The sequence below is a fragment of the Ranitomeya imitator genome, chromosome 2 (assembly GCF_032444005.1).
Source record: "Ranitomeya imitator isolate aRanImi1 chromosome 2, aRanImi1.pri, whole genome shotgun sequence".
Classification (NCBI taxonomy): Eukaryota; Metazoa; Chordata; class Amphibia; order Anura; family Dendrobatidae; genus Ranitomeya; species Ranitomeya imitator.
The window spans coordinates 638,011,249-638,026,913 of NC_091283.1; the positions used below are offsets into that span (position 1 = coordinate 638,011,249).

The 15,665-nt window shown below is 43.6% G+C and overlaps 1 protein-coding gene across 4 annotated transcripts in view; it reads left to right on the plus strand.

The window, feature by feature from the left end:
• RNF20 (ring finger protein 20) overlaps nucleotides 1-5,177 on the plus strand; it is a 151,433-nt gene extending 146,256 nt beyond the window's left edge. For all 4 annotated transcript variants that reach the window (XM_069752718.1, XM_069752715.1, XM_069752714.1 and 1 more), the window contains exon 20: nucleotides 2,303-5,177. In XM_069752718.1, coding sequence (XP_069608819.1) covers nucleotides 2,303-2,479 — 177 coding nt within the window. In that variant the 3' untranslated portion in view covers nucleotides 2,480-5,177. The remainder of the gene's footprint in view (nucleotides 1-2,302) is intronic.
• Nucleotides 5,178-15,665: the final 10,488 nt, after the last annotated feature.

Below are 15,665 nucleotides of genomic sequence, written 5' to 3' on the forward strand. Positions count from 1 at the left end.
TGCCTATATGCACACATTTACCTTTTTTTCCATTATTTTTAAACTTTTAGGGTCACCCAGACAATTTTGTGTTTTCCATGAAAACTCCTACTTTTATTATTCAAATGAGATGCCAACTGAATTTAATATCTAGTCCACACCTTGACAAGGTTCAAAAAGAAGATTTTTATTTGAAATAATAATTTTCTCCTTCAAATTTTGCTTTTGTCAAAGAATGCTCCCTTTGCAGCAATTACAGCATTGCAGACCTTTGGCATTCCAGCAGTTAATTTGCTGAGGTAATCTGGAGAAATATCCCCCCATGCTTCCAGAAGCCTCTCCCACAAGTTGGTTTGGCTTGATGGGCACTTTTTGCGTACCATATGGTCAAGCTGCTCCCACAACAGCTCAATGGAGTTGAGATCTGGTAACTGCACTGGCCACTCCATTACAGATAGAATACTATCTGCCTGCTTCTTCCCTAAATAGTTCTTGCATAATTTGGAGGTGTGCTTTGGGTCATTGTCCTGTTGTAGGATGAAATTGGCTCCAATCAAGCGCTGTCCGCAGGGTATGGCATGGCGTTGCAAAATGGAATGATAGCCTTCCTTATTCAATATCCCTTTTACCTTGTATAAATCTCTCACTTTACCAGCACCAAAGTAACCCCAGACCCTCACATTATCTCCACCATGCTTGACAGATGGCGTCAGGCACTCTTCCAGCATCTTTTCAGTTGTTCTGCGTCTCACAAATGTTCTGTGTGATCCAAACACCTCAAACTTGGATTTGTCTGCCCATAACACTTTTTTCAATCTTCCTCTGCCCAATGTCTGTGTTCTTTTGCCCATATTAATATTTTCCTTTTATTAGCCAGTCTCAGATATGGCTTTTTCTTTGCCACTCTGCCCTGAAGGCCAGCATCACGGAGTCGCCTCTTCACTGTAGACGTTGACCCTAGCGTCTTGCGTGTACTATTTAATGAAGCTGCCAGTTGATGACCTGTTTGGCATCGATTTCTGAAACTACAGACTCTAATGTACTTGTCTTGTTGCTCAGTTGTGCAGCGGGGCCTCTCACTTCTCTTTTTACTCTGGTTAGAGCCTGTTTGTGCTCTCCTCTGAAGGGAGTAGTACACACCGTTGTAGGAAATCTTCAGTTTCTTGGCAATTTCTCGCATGGAATAGCCTTTATTTCTAAGAACAAGAATAGACTGTCTGGTTTCACGTGAAAGTACATTTTATTCTGGCCATTTTGAGAGTTTAATGGAACCAACAAATGTAATGCTTCAGATTCTCATCTAGCTCAAAGGAAGGTCAGGTTTATAGCTTCTCTAATCAGCCAAACTGTTTTCAGCTGTGCTAACATATTTGAACAAGGGTTTTCAAGGATATTCTAACCATCCATTAGCCTTCTTACACAGCAAACAACAAAGTTCCATAAGAACACTGGAGTGATGGTTGTTGGAAATGGGCTTCTATACACCTAAAAAGATATTGCATTACAAACCAGACATTTGCAGCTAGAATAGTCATTTACCACATTAACAATGTATAGAGTTTATTTTGGAATCGTTTAATGTTAGCTTCATTGGAAAAAACAGTGCTTTTCTTTAAAAAATTAGATAATTTCCAAGTGACCACAAACTTTTGAACGGTAGGGTGTGTGTGTATGTGTATATATATATATATATATATATATATATATATATATATATATATATATATATATATATATATATATATTATAGTCTGTACACATGTAAGGCCGGGTTCACGCAAGTGTATTCCTCAGACTGCTGTGCCTGGACTGCCCGTTGGTCTCCTGACCCAAACTTCCCACATCTTAGACACATAATTAGTTTGGGTCTGAAGGCATACCATGCAGTCCTCATGGTTATAGGCATATTTTGAAATGGACTTATGGGTCCAATTAGACGACACATTGCCTAGGCACACGTGGTACTTGGAAGGTCTGTGGGCTGTGACCTCTTTAGAGTTTAATCCTATTTACTTGAATTGGACATAGCATCTCTAAGCTTTAATGTGAGGCACAACTTGCTAATACTATGTAGTTGTGCTTGGGCAATAATGAAGCCGACATGGTGGCTCTCTTCCTTCAGCTGATCGGTGGGCGGTTAGTCGACCTTCCACCAGTTTGATATTTGTAGCTTATGCTAAGCCATCAGTATTCGCTCGGGAAACTTATTTTAAGTTTCTCTGATTTGATAAAAGATATGTATCCTTGCTTTTCTAATAATCTGTATGTACCGCAATATACAGATTATTGCCTTTCTAATGTCATGCCTTCTTCTCTACTGCAGTCCCGGCTCACGTGTCCTTGCTGCAACTCCCGCAAGATGGATGCTGTCTTAACAAAGTGTTTCCATGTCTTCTGCTTCGAGTGTGTGAAGACCAGATATGACACGCGGCAACGCAAGTGCCCAAAATGCAACGCTGCATTCGGAGCAAATGACTTCCATCGTATTTACATTGGCTGAACAGATGGCCTATTGCCAAGCCTTTCATGACTTGTCATGGCACAATGTTTCTGGTTGGACACGGGAAAGGCATCACCTATACCTGTTCCGTCTCATGCACACACAGCCCTCTGTCTCCACATTGTAAGATTATCTCTGCATAAGTCTTATATTGCCACTAAGGGCGCTCAAGAGGCCTTGTCCAATAGGGAACACTGCCTGGATTATCACTTGCTGATGTTTATGATGCTGGCAGTCTCCTTTTCATAGGGGTGATAGGTGAACTTCTGCAGAAGCTGTGACACAGATGGGTATGGGTTATTTGGACGTACGATGCCATTTGGATTTTTATTTTTGTGTAACTAGAAGCAGCTCTACCTTGTATCGATGGAAATATTTATTGGGAGAGTCCCTTCACCCATTACTAAGGGGTGTGATCACCACCTACTAATAGAAACCCATGTATACTTGTTACGGGATAACATGAAGTCCAGAGAATGTTTGCAAGGGCGAATCTGTCGCTGACCAATATTAAAGGACCACCAATTAATAATTATAGTTGAGGATTGAGGGGTTGTTATGACAGGCGAAATACCCACCTCTCTTTTTTTCTGTAGGAGAGTCCCACCAGACACCTCTAGTAGCAGCTGATCTCCCTGCCTGCCTAAAGATCTGCCTTTGAAATTGCAATAGCCGGATCCTTCTGTTCCCCTATGTAATCTGTCTGAGGAGAGTTGGGATGGCCCTGTACAAATTAGTGTCTGCCAATACCGGTTGGTTGGGCTGACTTTATTTTGGCCTTGACACTAATTTCTGCCGGCTTCTTTCAAATTGTCACTTCCCTGTTTGATGTCACCACTAAGACTGAAGATTCGGAGATAGATCGTCTGGCACAACAGCCCAAGTGCCACAAGTTCTTCTCCCCTTTCCCTCTCACAATCACAAGTGTAAAGTGGCTGGAAAACGAATTGCTACTTTGTCTATGAGGTCCATTTGGATTTCTTTACAGGCTACATTGTTGGCTTAAAGCTCGTTAGCTAATTCATGCTGCCCAAACCACGGACAGCATGAATCGGAACTTGGCTGCACAATCGTAACTAAATATTCTTTTCTGAAACGCCCCAATGACAGTTCTCTTCCATGTGTCTACTTAGAGACCTGTCAATCACCTGGATCAGTGCAGTGAGAAGCTATATTTAATCGATATCTTTTCTGAAACACTACAGCCAGGTCTATTTTCCTCCGGCTCCTATCGTGCAGCCAAGCTCTGATTCGTGCTGCCCGTGGTTTGTGCAGCATGAATCAGCTGATGGGTTTCCTTTAACAAAGTCAATAAATGATCATATAAAGCAGAGCTGACAGGAGGCGAATTAGCACTTTCTAGCAATATGTCAAGGTTCACAGGATTAGGAGCAATTACACCTGGTTAGAAGGGATAACGCTGTGAGTAAATCAATGAGACTGAGGAGCCCCCGTTAGTAGTATGAATGAAAAATGCTTACTTGCTGAGTTATGCAATACAGCATAGCACCATGGGACTGAAGCCACTCCGAGCCAAAATACCAGATGGGCCTGGGACAAAAGATGTCCAGAAAGTAGATAAAACTTGTAGTCTCTGGTGCTGCCCGTAGAGGAGGGTTAAAAAGCACTTGATTTATTTCAGGGGGACTAAAACCAAAATAAAAGAACGTAGTAAAAACATAAAGTTCGGTGAAAGTGAGTGAACGATTTTTCTCTCCAGTACTTGGATCTTCACAGTCAACTTTCTGTTGGTTTCTCGGCTAAATGTAGTGCTTTTTGCAATAAAAATGGGGTCAGGAGGTCATACATTAGAATAATTCTCAAAACATGCAAGTTTATAAAACCAGTTATTAACATAAAAAACTTGATTAAATCATTTGAAACATATTTTACTTGCTCTAAGTGACTATACTGTAAGGTGCTATATTTTTTTTTTCACTACTCGCGCCCTCTTGCTCTTGCACTACTATTGTACATCTCATAAAAATAATTACATAATATTTCATTGCTAAAAGTAGCTATGTATGTTTTACATTTCTTTAATAACGTTTTCTATGTTAAAGGGAATCTGTTAGCAGGTTTTTTGCTTCCTCACCTGAGAGGAGCATAATGTAGGCAAAGCTGAATTCAGCAATGTATCACTTAGATTGCTGGGTGCAGCCAATCTGACACAGAGTTTTTAGGTTTAGCAATGAATCAGAGCTGAGGAAGCTAACCCCGCCCACTCCAGGTTCTGTATATACAGTGTACATAGACAGTGAGCTGCCTATCACAGGAGGGGGTGTGTCAGACGAGGACTCACATGACCAGCTAGTCACAGCAATATTAAGATACTGGTGCTGAAGCAAACAAAACCTCAGAGCTTGATAAGAGAAGCATTGCTGAAATCTGTGCTTAACCCCTACCTCATTCTGTCTTCAGATTGCATAGCAGAAACCTGCTGACAGATTCCTTACATTAGTTGGTATTATATACTTCCATGTTTTTTTTTTTTATTATTCTGACAACTTCTTCACCCCATTTTTACCACCTAAAACACTGCATTTAACCTAGAAATTAAATGAAGCCCGGTATAAACCTGAGGAAGATCCAAGTACTGGATCTAAAACACGTTTCATTATTCACCGATCTTTGTTTTTACCAGGTTCCTATTTTGGTATTAATTTACCTGAAATAAAGTGTTTTTTTCAGCCTCCTTTATGGACCGCGGCAAAGAGTCCATTGTTTTTCCTACTTTACGTACAATTAAACCTTGGTGGCATAGCCTAAGAGTAGATGTTTTTTTCCAATATTTTGACAATTAAAATAAAATGGGGTTTCTTTATAGACATCCTGTGTATACATTGCCAAATTTTCTTTTATACTGGAGATTGGGTCAGGACTCAGTCTTAAGGTTATTGGGGGTGGGTGAATCTTCGAGACTTCATCAAACTGAACGGTGACAAGAAGATGCGATAAGAGGGGTAAAAAGTCCAGGAGAATATATTAATCATCCCCTAGATGGGAGATCAATGTCAGATTGGTGGGGGCCTGACTCCTGGAATCCCCAAGCTTCACTGTTGGCAAAATTGACTAATATATGTATATATTGCTGTCCCTTTAGTCCTTCTAACAGAAATTATCCGAGCTCAGACGGTCTGGTATAAAAGTTTGGTATTATTTGATATCGGAGGACTGGTAGTTTGGCATCATTCGATGGAGCAATCAGACTTGATCATATCTGTCACAGCCGACGTGGAGCTTTTCTACATACACATGTATGATACCACATTGCCTTTTCATATTGCAGATGCTTGGGTGGGACTTTGGGATGATCGGTGTCCTATTTTTATTCTGACACCATGTCACGCTGTGAATTTCTGCATTAGTTGTGGTGTCTGTGAGTGAGTAAAGTGGGATTAGAGGTTCTGCCCACTGTGAAAAGGTGGTTTTGAAAATGGCGACGAGAAATATGGGGTCCTGGATGATTCCTGTGAACTGCTGCCTGTATTTTTAGAGGGCAAATAAATGTCCTTTTTTTTCTGTTATTGTTTCAGAATGGTTCTTATGGGGTTAAGATGCTGATATTTTCTCAACCTTTCTAGCTAGAGAGCCTTTTTGCAGAGCAACTTGTGCTTGTGATATAATCTCCTGCGAGCTGGTGCTGGGTCGTAGACACTGATAATGCTGAACATGTAGCAACGCTCTCCGTGCGACAGACCCTGAAAAACATCACAGGAAATAAAAAAAGGTTCTGATTTTCATGGGTGATCCTGTAGAACAAGATACAAGCCTTTATAAGCTGATGTCTGGAAAGGGCAGACACAATGTAATGTGGGATGTAGAGGAAAGCTAACCTTACAGAGGACCTTAAACATTACATATAACCCACCAAACAGATTTCTTCACTGCAGGTATCATTTTAGTCAGTACCACATCACCAATATGGCCATGTCTTTACAAAGACAGGTTCTCTACAACATCTTTGTGTGGTTTGCATAAAGTAATTCTTATCGCTGGTGATTCATGTAAACAGTCTAAGGCCAGGATCACACTTGCGAGTTCAATGCGAGAAACTCGCTCATCAAGTCCCAGCACTCGGTGCTGGAGCGTGCGGCTGCATAGAAATACATGCAGCTGTAAACACCGGTCCTGAGTGCCGCCGGCAGTGCTGGGTATTGATGCGAGAGACTCACGCGAGTTTCTCACATTGAACTCCGTGTTGTGGCATCCACGGTCACTAGCATCACCAGTGTTACTTTTATTTATGGGGTTAATTAAAGAGGACACACAATATAAAAGTGGCTGCAGAGCGGAATCATTTACTTTTTTTTATTATTATTTTATTTTTAGTAGTGATGAGCGAGTATACTCATTGCACGGGTTTTCCCGACCACGCTCGGGTGGTCTCCGAGTATTTGTTAGTGTTCGGAGATTTCGTTTTCATCACCGCAGCTGAATGATTTACAGCTACTAGCCAGGCTGGGTACATGTGGGGGTTGCTAGGGAATCCTCACATGTAATCAAGCTGTCTAATAGCTGTAAATCATTCAGCTGAGGTGACGAAAACTAAATCTCCAAACACTCACAATTACTCGGTCACCCGAGCATGCTCGGGAAAACCTGAGCTAAGAGTATACTCGCTCATCACTAGTATTTAGCAATCAAGGTATTTGGTTCCTGATGAGTTAACATGCACTTGGACTTAGGGTACCGTCACACTGAAACAACGCTGCAGCGATACGACAACGATGTCGATCGCTGCAGCGTCGCTGTTTGGTCGCTGGAGAGCTGTCACACAGACAGCTCTCCAGCGACCAACGATCCCGAAGTCCCCGGGTAACCAGGGTAAACATCGGGTTATTAAGCGCAGGGCCGCGCTTAGTAACCCGATGTTTACCCTGGTTACCAGTGAAGACATCGCTGAATCGGCGTCACACACGCCGATTCAGCGATGTCAGCGTGAGATCCAGCGACGAAATAAAGTTTCAGACGATCTGCTACGATGTACGATTCTCAGCGGGGTCCCTGATCGCAGTAGCGCGTCAGACACAGCGAGATCGTAACGATATCGCTGGAACGTCACGGATCGTGCCGTCCTAGTGATTAAAGTGCCACTGTGTGACGGTACCCTTAGAAAAGTTATCATTTTTCAGTTGGGGCTGGGGGACGATGTACTTTTTCTCCCTGTATGGTGCTAGCCAATCATACGCAGGCAGGAGCACTCAGAGAGAAAAACACGCCTCCACAGTAGATTAGAGCAAGTCTCACATTGTGTAAAATGTTTAATAACAAACAGCCCTAATCTGCATGAGTCTGTGGGGGGAGGAGTATTTAGCTGTGTTACATTATAAACAATCATCTCTCATATCCTCCTCTCCTAGCACTGTCTGCTGTAAAAAGTAGGGTTTATAAGACTAAGGCCCCTTTCACACATCAGTTTTTTGCCGTCAGTCACGGCATGGCTCGACGGATCCATCACAGATTGTGAAAAACTGATGCGATGGATTTGTTTTTTCGACGGATCCGACTAGCGCATGTGGCTGATTGGGTCCTAAAAAAATCGGAGCATGCCCAGTTAAAAACAAAAAAAAACAAAAAACAGAATCCATCGCCGGATTCTGTCATTTGATGGATCTGGCGCCCATAGACTTCCATTCGAGCAAACGACGGACTGCGACTGATCCGTCGCTGTTTTTTTTTGATGGACACAAAAACTTTACTTTGTCTGTTGTCTCCGGCCGCCGGACAAGGAATTTACGACGGATCCGGCGAACGACGGATGAAACGTGAGGCCATCCGTCGCAAACCGTGCCTAATACAAGTCTATGAGAAAAAAAAACAGATCCGGCGGCATCAGTCGCCGGATTCGTTTTTTTCAAAATTCAACACATTGCGACTGATAACAAAAAACTGATGTGTGAAAGGGGCCGAATTCCCCAGGCAAAGTATGAAGTAAAACGTGCAAAGTGAAGTGCATGTCCAAGATACCGAAAATAAGTCAGGGCACAATTTTGCTTGGTGCTAGTAGAAACAACTTCGAGAATCTCCTGTAATGGGTAAGTATTATTTCTTCCATTATCATGTACAAACCAAACAGGGAATCGATACAGTGTGTAGCCAAAGTTCCAGCCATTATTTATAAGCTGTGTAGTACCCACAAAGGGCACTTCCTGGAACAAACAATTCAGGTTTTCCAACATCTTTACCATCACTGTAAATTGCCTGTACAAACAAATTCTGTGCGTAAAGTTACTAATATAATCCGATGACTATTATGATCCAATGCATGCTGGAACCAGGCTGAGAGTTTTTTTTTCCTGACAGTGACCACGTACCTGCAGTAGTGGATGATGTCGTTCAATCTTCGGGATTTTGATGTTTTCCAAGTTATAGTTTATTCTTTGTAATTTTCCTGTATCCTGAAACTTAACAGAAGGTAATTTTTTTAGACTAACAGTAGATCATGTAATAGAAGCTTCCATTTTACTCTAATTCCATGCAGTGTGAGGGAGAATAAGGTCCTTTGCAGGTGAGGATCGTTGCCCCATTGGCCATTTGGCTGGGATGCAATGATTTGAGTAAAATACTGCCCTTCTATTGGGGCTGATCTGATTACTTTCCTAAGCAAATGTTCTTGCACAATTACATATTCTGACCAAAAGGTTAAGTACAAACACAAAACATCGTCTTCCATGATACTGGATAGAAGGCAAGTTTTACATTATCCCGATCATTGGCACAATGTCGTGTGACAAAGCTGTTTGAAAGGATGGCCTTCTTTATAAACTACATTTTACTGAACTTATTGGGGAATTTCCAGTTAAACAAGGGGGATCCTTTGGAACAAGCTCTTGGTCAAAGTGGAGATCGGATGCAAGAAGTGTCTCACTTTGGAGTACCTGCAATAGGCTGAATTCATATTATCACTCTGTTGCTGTGGCACACAGGCCCATAGCGTTTTATTCATCCGTACACACATACTTTTGAAAAAGGATCCATATGACTTTTCTCATTCGTTTTGCTAATCAGATGCTGCCATTAAGGGGAACCCACACGGAGAGCCTCGCTGCTGGGAGGAGATGCACTTTATTCTTCCTGTTTGGCTTCCAGTCATAGGGGTGTTGCCGGCATGGTTTCAATGACCGCTCTGTGCATAGAGAGTGTCCGTTTGTAACTGTGCCCCAGCACTGACTGTCAGCAGGTTCAGCATTAATACTGGTTGTCAGTTCTGGGGACTACGAAATGGGAACAAACAATACAATATATACAATTACATAAAATAAAAAGGAATAACAAAAATTACTAAACCTGGACACGGGAATGGCTCAGAGTTTAGTAGAGGAAAGTACACCGACTGGGAAAATGGACATAATCCACAGTGAACTATGTCTTCCAAGAACTGACCAATGACCCATACCTATAGTACCATCGGTTGGACCATTATTAAGTCGGATGGGATTCTAATGGCCCTACGGTGAAGTGAGCGAATGTGCTCCACTTGTCCCTTTGCCACAACACTGAAAATCCACATCCCATAAATATCAGCTCAATATGGTTTTGCTCCGATACTCATATCTGGACAATGGAGACACAAAGTCTGGAACACATAAGAAAAATCCTTTGAACCCAGATGCTTCTTCCTTGGAACAAAGGCAGCCCCCCTGTGTAAACAAATCTCAAGCTCACTGGCTTTTTCCCTAGCAGGTATCCTCTTTGAGGCTATGTGCACACGTTGCGGATTAGGCTTAGGAATTTCTGGTGCGGATTTCTGCCTCTCCTGGCAGAAAACGCACCTGCGGATTTGTCGCGTTTTTTGTGCGGTCCTGCAGTTTTTTTTGCTGCGGTTTTCTTGCGGATTTGCTGCGTTTTTTACCCCTGCGGTTTTCTATAATGGAATGGGTACAAAAACGCTGCAGATTCACAAAATGTGACATGCTACTTCTTTTAAACCGCAGCGTTTCTGCAGTGGATTTTCCGAAAAGTGTGCACAGCATTTTTTTTTCTCATTGATTTACATTGTACTGTAAATCAATTGCGGATCTGCAGCGTTTCTGCACTGCAAAAAACTCTGTGGATCCGCAGAGAATCCGCAATGTGTGCACATACCCTCAATCAGCTGTATACAGCAGGAGGTTTCTCTAGCTAAGATTAGTTTTCTCTCTTTCCCATATGTTTAGTGTGAGGGGGACATGTCCCCTCCCTTGAGATGTCTGTCTTGTAGATTTTAGTTTTTCTCTATGACACCCCTTTTTCAGATTGCACGAGAGAGTGAATACAAATCATCCCCCAAGGCGACCTTATGGCACAACTGCCTCAGATCCCAAAGTACTCTCTCATTCTGTGACTTTGAGATTAGCTTCTCCATGAGGTTACTCGAGACTGTCATCTATGGGTAGTGCAGTTTAAAACTCCTGGCTGGAGATAGCCAAAACCAATGATAAGGCCCCAACCTCACAGGAAGGACCTGCTTCGCGTCAATAACTTCCTGATGATGAAGGTCCAGAAGGCAGTGCCAGGACTGGGAAAAGGTATTTTGATGCCCTAGCCAGATAAAGCAGACCGTGCTCCCCACTACCCGTCCCTGATGAACCCTCAGCATCGAAGTAAAGGAATGAGTCAGAGACTAAGGTAAAAGGACTCCTAAAGTACCCCCCTTTTTAACCAAAAACCACTGGAAAAAGAAAAAAAAAAGTGATTTACTTTTGCGGTGAAGCTCAACAGAGAGTGTGTTAGATATTGAATCAGTCATTGTTTGCTGACCATTTACACAATACATGAGATAAATAGCGATATTAATCCCTGATATACTATATTTTATATGTCAGACCCAAGGACCATGATGGAAACTAATATGACTTAACAACACTGCTCAAAAAAATGAAGGGAACATTTAAACAACACAAAGTAACTTCAAGTCAATCACACTTCTGTGAAATCAACCTGCCCAGTTATGAAGTAACACTGCTTGTGAGTCAATTTCTCCTGCTGTTGTGCAAATGGAACCGACAACAGGTAGAAATTACAGACATTTAGCGAGACAACCCCTATAAAAGAGTGGTTCTGCAGGTGGTGACCATAAACCAATTTCCTGTTATCCTTTTTGGCTGTTGTGTTGGTCATTTTTGTATTTTGAAATTTCTCTCACCATCAAGAGGTACAGTAGCATAAGGCGGTGTCTACAACTCATAGAAGTTGCTCAGGTATTGTAGCTCATCCAGGATCTCACATCAATGCAAGAAGGGTAGCTGTGTCTTTCAGTACAGTGACCAAACCATGGAGCAGATACCAGGATACACGGAGTAGGCCGTAGGAGGGCAACAACCCAGCAGTAGGACCGCGAGAAGTGCAAGATCACTGCAAAATGGCCTGCAGCAGGAAACTAACATCCATGTGTCTGTTCAAATTGTAAGAAACAGACTATATGTGGGTGGTATCATGGCCTAATGCCCACAAGTGGATGTTGTGCTTACAGCCCAACACCGTGCAAGGCAATTGGCATTTGCCAGAGAAAACCAAGATTGGCAGATCGAGATTGGTGCCCTGTGCTCTTCACAGATGAAAGCAGGTTCACACTGAGCACGTGACAGAGTCTGGAGACACCGTGGAGAACGTTCAGCTGCCTGCAACATCCTTCAGCATGACTGGTTTGGCAGTGGGTCAGTAATAGTGTGGGGAGGCATTTTTTTTTTTTGGAGGGCTTCACAGCCATCCATGTGCTACTCAGAGGTACCCTGACTGCCATTAGGTACCGGGATAAGATCTTAAGATCCATTGTGAGACCATATGCAGGTGCAGTGGGCCCTGTGTTCCTTCTGATGCATGGCGATGCTAGGCCTCATGTGGCTGAAGTGTGTTAGCAGTCCCTGCATGATGAAGGCATTGATGCTATGGACTGGCCTGCCCGTTCACAAGACTTAAATCCAATCGAACATGTGGGACATCATGTCTTGTTCCATCCACCAATGCCACGTTGCACCACAGACTGTCCAGGAGCTGACTGATGCTTTAATCCAGGTCTGGGGGGAGATCCCTCAGGAAACCCTCCGCTGCCTCATCAGGAGTATGCCCAGGCATTGTAGGAAGTAGAGATGGTTGAACCCAAACATTAAATTTTGGCATCTGTACCGAAAACCTACTGTTCGGGCACATCGAACATGGACTTCACCAGGTAGTCCGTGTTACTGATTGGGTTCGGCCCATCAAGCACTGTGTGTTTGTCGTGCTGTCATGTGCATGACAATGCAGCAAACACTGCTCCTGATCAGGGGTAAAATTATCGCCGCTGGTCAAAGAGCTTCGGTTCCCACGCTGTCAAATGACAGCTAGAGCCCGCAGCTGTGATAGGAAGTATAAAGTTTATCTCTGGTGACTGTTGTCAGCTGATGGGACTACTGGAAGAATTCATGAGTCTGCACCAGTGCTGTAAATAAATAATTGATTAAAAAAACAGTGTGGGTTCCCCTATATTTTTGAGAACCAGCCAGGCAAAACTCACAGCTGGGGGCTGCAACCCTTAGCTGTCAGCCTTAGCAAGGCTCGTTATCGAGTATAGAGGGGTCCCCTCTCTGATTTTTTTAAATTATTTAAATAAATAAAACAAACTGCGTGGGGTCCCCTCATTTTTTACAACAAGCCTTGCTAAAGCAGACAGCTTGGGGCTGGTATTCTCAGGCTGGTAAGGGGCCATGGATATTGCACCCCCAGCCTATAAATAGCAGTCTGCAGCTGCCCAGAAAAGGTGCATCTATTAGATGTCCCAATTCTGGCACTTTGCCCAGCTCTTCCCACTTGCCCTGTAGCAGTGGCAAGTGGGGTTCATATTTGTGGGGTTGATGTCATCTTTGTATTGTCCGGTCACATCAAGCCCACAGATTAGTAATGGAGAGGTGTCTATCCATTACTAATCCTATAGTTGTATGGTAAATAAAGACCAGCCAGAATAAAGTCCTTTATTAGAAATAAAGCAAAACACACTTTTACTTTTTTATTTAAAAATAACAAACACAGTTATGCTCACCTAATGCCTAATTCCACTAAATCCCTTGTCTCCTGTAATAAAACAAAAAAAAAAAAAAAACAATATACCTCAGCAGTCCGTTGTTCTCTCCCGCACTATAATCCATGTCTTGGGGATAAACAGTTTTCACTCTGGATGGTGCCAAGATGGGACCATCCAGGATAAGAACCACTGGGGAACGAGCTGCTGGGAGCTCAGCCTCATTTGCCCGGCTGGGAACGCAGCATCAGTGACCTGCAGAAACCTCGATGACATCACTGATAGTGACTGAGGCTGAACTCACAGCAGCTTTTTCCCCAGTGGTTCTCAGCCGGCCCCGGGAGAATCTTTGGGGTCTCGGCTACCGGGGGTAGCCGAGACCCCAAAGAGCATGATCGGGGTCGGTTTTACCGACCCCTGTTTTGTAATCGCCGGTAATTAACTGTTTACCGGCAACCGCAAAAAAAAAAGCAAAGTGTAATTCTCTGTCCTCTGATGTGATCGCACATCAGAGGACAGAGAAATAGGGGGATTCGGGGACCCTATTATACTCACCGGTGTCCCTGAGTCCTCCTACTGCTCCTCCTGGCCGCCGGCGTCTTCTGGGGAAAAGAAAATGGCGGGCACATGCGCAGTGCGCCCGCCATCTGTCTCCATCTGCCGGCCGGCAGGAGAAGAGCAGTTGGGGCTAAAATTAGGGATAGGGCTAGGGTTAGGGCTAAATTTAGGGTTAGGGTTGGGGCTAAATTTAGGGTTAGGGTTGGCGCTAAATTTAGGGTTAGGCTTCTTTCACACTTACGTCAGTACGGGGCCGTCGCAATGCATCGGCCCGACATACCGACGCACGTGAAAATTGTGCACAACGTGGGCAGCGGATGTAGTTTTTCAACGCATCCGCTGCCCAATCTATGTCCTGGGGAGGAGGGGGCGGAGTTACGTCCACGCATGCGCGGTCAGAAATGGCGGATGCGACGTACAAAAAAACGTTCCATTGAAAGTTTTTTGTGCTGACGGTCCGCCAAAACACTGATCCAGTGCACGACGGACGCGACGTGTGGCCATCCATCACGATCCGTCGGCAATACAAGTCTATGGGCAAAAAACGCATCCTGCGGGCACATTTGCAGGATCCGTTTCTTGTCCAAAACGACGGATTGCGACGGATGCCAAACGACGCAAGTGTGAAAGTAGCCTTAGGGTTAGGGTTGGGGCTAAAGTTAGGGCTAGGGTTGGGGCTAAAGTTAGGGTTAGAGTTGGGATTAGGGTTAGGGTTGGCATTAGGGTTACGCTTGGGATTAGGGTTAGGTTTGGGATTAGGGTTAAGGTTAGGGTTGTGATTAGGGGTGTATTGGGATTAGGGTTAGGTTTGAGGTTAGGGTTGAGATTAGGATTAGGGGTGTGTTGGATTTAGGGTTTTGATTAGGGTTATGGTTAGGGTTGACATTAGGGTTGTTTTGGGGTAAGGGTTGTGATTATCGTTAGGGTTAGTGATTAGGATTATGGATCGGGTTGGGATTAGGGTTAGGGGTGTGTTGGGGTTAGGGTTGGAGCTAGAATTGGGGGGTTTCCACTGTTTAGGTACATCAGGGGTTCTCCAAATACGACAGCCAATTTTGCGCTCAAAAAGTCAAATGGTGCTCCCTCCCTTCTGAGCTCTGCCATGCGCCCAAACAGTGGTTTACCCCCACATATGGGGCATCAGCGTACTCAGGATATATTGAACAACAACTTTAGTGGTCGAATTTCTCCTGTTACCCTTGTGAAAATAAAAACTTGGTGGCTACAATATCTTTTTTGTGGAAAAAAAATATTTTTTATTTTCACGACTCTGTATTCTAAACTTCTGTGAAGCACTTGGGCATTCAAAGTTCTCACCACACATCTAGATAAGTTCCTTGGGGGGTCTAGTTTCCAAAATGGGGTCACTTGTGGGGGGTTACTACTGTTTAGGTACATCAGGGGCTCTGCAATCGCAACATAACGCCCACAGACCATTCTATAAAAGTCTGCATTCCAAAACGGCGCTCCTTCCCTTCCGAGCTCTGCCGTGCACCCAAACAGTGGTTTACCCCCACATATGGCACATCAGCGTACTCGGGATAAATTGGACAACAACTATTGCAGTCCAATTTCTCCTGTTACCCTTGTGAAAATAAAAACTTGGGGGCTACAATATCTTTTTTGTGGAAAAAAAAAATATTTTTTATT